The sequence below is a fragment of the Arachis ipaensis genome, chromosome B06 (genome assembly GCF_000816755.2).
Source record: "Arachis ipaensis cultivar K30076 chromosome B06, Araip1.1, whole genome shotgun sequence".
NCBI classification, from domain to species: Eukaryota; Viridiplantae; Streptophyta; class Magnoliopsida; order Fabales; family Fabaceae; genus Arachis; species Arachis ipaensis.
Genome location: NC_029790.2, coordinates 132,716,229 through 132,719,155, shown reverse-complemented (window position 1 = coordinate 132,719,155; position 2,927 = coordinate 132,716,229). Strand labels below are relative to the sequence as shown.

At 25.3% G+C, this 2,927-nt stretch overlaps 2 protein-coding genes across 2 annotated transcripts in view; one reads left to right on the top strand and one right to left on the bottom strand.

Annotated features, from left to right (window-relative positions):
• The window catches only part of LOC110263623 (serine/threonine-protein kinase STY17-like), a 12,706-nt gene that overhangs the window by 1,167 nt on the left and 8,612 nt on the right, over positions 1-2,927 (bottom strand). The window contains exon 6 of the mRNA XM_021105235.1: positions 2,137-2,139. The gene's annotated coding sequence lies outside the window, so the exon portion shown is untranslated. The remainder of the gene's footprint in view (positions 1-2,136; positions 2,140-2,927) is intronic.
• The window catches only part of LOC107605476 (thermospermine synthase ACAULIS5), a gene marked incomplete in the record, with an annotated part of 24,811 nt that overhangs the window by 20,129 nt on the left and 1,755 nt on the right, over positions 1-2,927 (top strand). The window contains 5 exon segments of the mRNA XM_016307364.2: positions 577-643; positions 863-957; positions 2,022-2,124; positions 2,295-2,383; positions 2,721-2,877. Coding sequence (XP_016162850.1) covers positions 577-643; positions 863-957; positions 2,022-2,124; positions 2,295-2,383; positions 2,721-2,877 — 511 coding nt within the window.

Below are 2,927 nucleotides of genomic sequence, written 5' to 3'. Positions count from 1 at the left end.
AATAAAAATAGTTATAAATATATTTACCAATAATTAGACATTAGTCATTTTATACTTTGTTGCTAAAATTTTTTAGTGGCAATTATATAATTGTTAGTAAAAACCTTTTTAATGGTCACAAAAAATATATAATTGGTATTATAACATATGATAATAACGACAAATATATAATTGCTACAAAAATATAAGCTAAATAAGATATCTAGTAATCATTATGTTATTGTCACTAAAAATATTTTTGTTATAATGATTTTTTAGAATTTTTATTTTTGTGATTGATGTTTGATGAAAACTTATGAAATATTCTAAAATATATATTTTAGGATTATTACATTTTCTTCTAAAAAAATAACTAATAAGAATTAAATTATAAATTTTTATAATAAATTGAATATATCTGAATTAGAAATAGTTAGAGTCTAATAGAATTTATATTAAAATTTAGGTTAAGTACATTATAATAGTAAAACAAATGAAGATTTTACAATCATTTTTAGTATTTTCTTTATTGTTTGAAAGATAATTTTAGTTTCAAGTAACTTCATCAACCATTTTTTTTTTTTAAATCTTCAACAGGGTGCTCCACAAAGGGGTTAGCAAGTACCAAGACATAGCTCTTTTGGATACAAAGCGTTTTGGAAAGGTTTGAAATTGATTTTTTTTTTTTCTCTTCTATTCTAGTTATATATCTATGTTATAATTATTTAATAATTTTTGAACATGTAATTTATTTTACTCTGTATGAATACCAATTATATTATTATTAGATTTTATGATAGTTCATATTCTGTTGCAACAAATCTTTTTATACACTTATATTATGTTTAAATAATGTTATTCTTTCCATTTATATTGTGAATAGGCTTTGATGATTGATGGAAAGATGCAGAGTGCTGAATCAGATGAGTTTATTTATCATGAATGCTTGATTCATCCCTCCCTTTTATGCCACCCCAAGTAAGTATTAATATTGTGTATAATTTTTTTTATGAAAACCATTTTTTGGTCTCTTAATGATTTTTCTCCTTTTAGATCTTCTTGAAGTATTATATGCTATAAAATATGCCTAAGATTTGCATTTAAGAGTCATGCAATTCTTAAAATTTGAGTAGACAAATTAAACTCGTAGAGAATACTTAAGTTACTAAGATAGCGTTTATTTTAAGGTACTGGGACGGAGACTGGAAGACTGAGATTTAGTATCATATTTGTTGGTCTAGAGATTGGTACTAAAATTTCAGTTCCTGTACTCAAAATTTCAGTATTTCAGTACCTTTAAAAAGTCGAGATACAGAGGACTGAAATTTTTGAGAACGAAGACTGAAATTTTAATACCATTTTTACCTAAAATACCCTCATTTCAATTAATTAATTCCAACTTTACGTTTTGTGCAAATTAAATTAGAGTTTCATTATTATTTCAGTCTCTGTCTCACATTTCAAATTAAATTAGAGTTTCATTATTATTTCAGTCTCTGTCTCACATTTTACACCAAACACAATACTAAGACTTATTTCATTCTCTCTCTCAATTTTAGTCTTTCTCCCAAACACTACCTAAAAGACTTATATAATTTATTTAAGCTTTTATAGTTCAAAGAAAGTAATAAGTAGATTGATTTGATTTCATAAACTTTGTCAAAAATGTTTATTCTAAAATCATTAACTAGGCGACACTGACTTCATCTTCGTTTTAAAAAATTGTTAGTTGCAAGATCACAAATATTTCACATGCTTTATATATGCTTCTATTGGTGGTTGGGCTTGATTGGGTTTTTTGCTTTTGGTGAACTCTAGCCTTTGACTAATATCAAGAGACATAAAAAACTGAAATGTTTGTTGTAATTATTTTTATGAGATGTTGTATCAACTTGTTTACTATCTATAATTGAATAGAATATTATGATTTATTTAATAGCAAATGATAATTCAGTTGATCATATATCTTTTAAAAAAATGACAAATACACATATCATAATTTATCACAATAAAATAAATAAAAAAAATTGTTATTGTGGCAGCCCAAAAAAGGTGTTTATTATGGGAGGAGGTGAAGGTTCTGCTGCTAGGGAAGCCCTCAAACATAAGACAATAGACAAAGTTGTCATGTGCGACATAGACCAGGTTACTTTCTACATCCTAGCTATCCATAAAATTTAAGAAGTTTTTATATATGGATAGGGTGACAATTTAAAAGAAAAAAAAAATCATAACAATAACTATATATGATGTAGATATTGGAAGCATGGTGCATTATTAATTAATTATAAATAATTTTTTCTGAATTGTTGTAGGAGGTGGTAGATTTCTGTAGGAAATATTTGACTGTGAATAGGGAGACATTTTATCACAGGAAGCTTGACCTTGTCATCAATGATGCCAAGTAAGTATATATATAATTGAAAAAGAACGTAAAAATGTGACTAAAAATATGTTGTTAGATTATTAAATTAAGAGAATTAGTTTGATGACTAAAAGTGTTTTTAAAAAATATCCCCGTGTCAAAAGAAATGAAAAAAATATTAGAAGATTAATACAATTTATTATTTTTTGTCAATAATTAGTTATTAATATTTAAAAATATGATTAAAAATATATTATTAAATTATTAAACTAAAATAATTAGTTTAATAACTAAAAATAATAATTAAAAATAATAAATTCTGCTCGCTCTTGAATATTTCTTGTAAAAAATTTGAGGATGAATTTTGCATTTTAAGGGCTGAGTTGGAAAAGAGAAAGGAGAAGTATGATGTGATTGTTGGAGATTTGGCTGACCCACTTGAAGATGGGCCTTGCTATCAACTCTACACCAAATCCTTTTATGAGAAAATCTTGAAGCCCAAGCTCAATGATCATGGCATTTTTGTCACCCAGGTAAATTATTGTGATTATTAAACATATAAGATTTCATAAGATAATGTTCT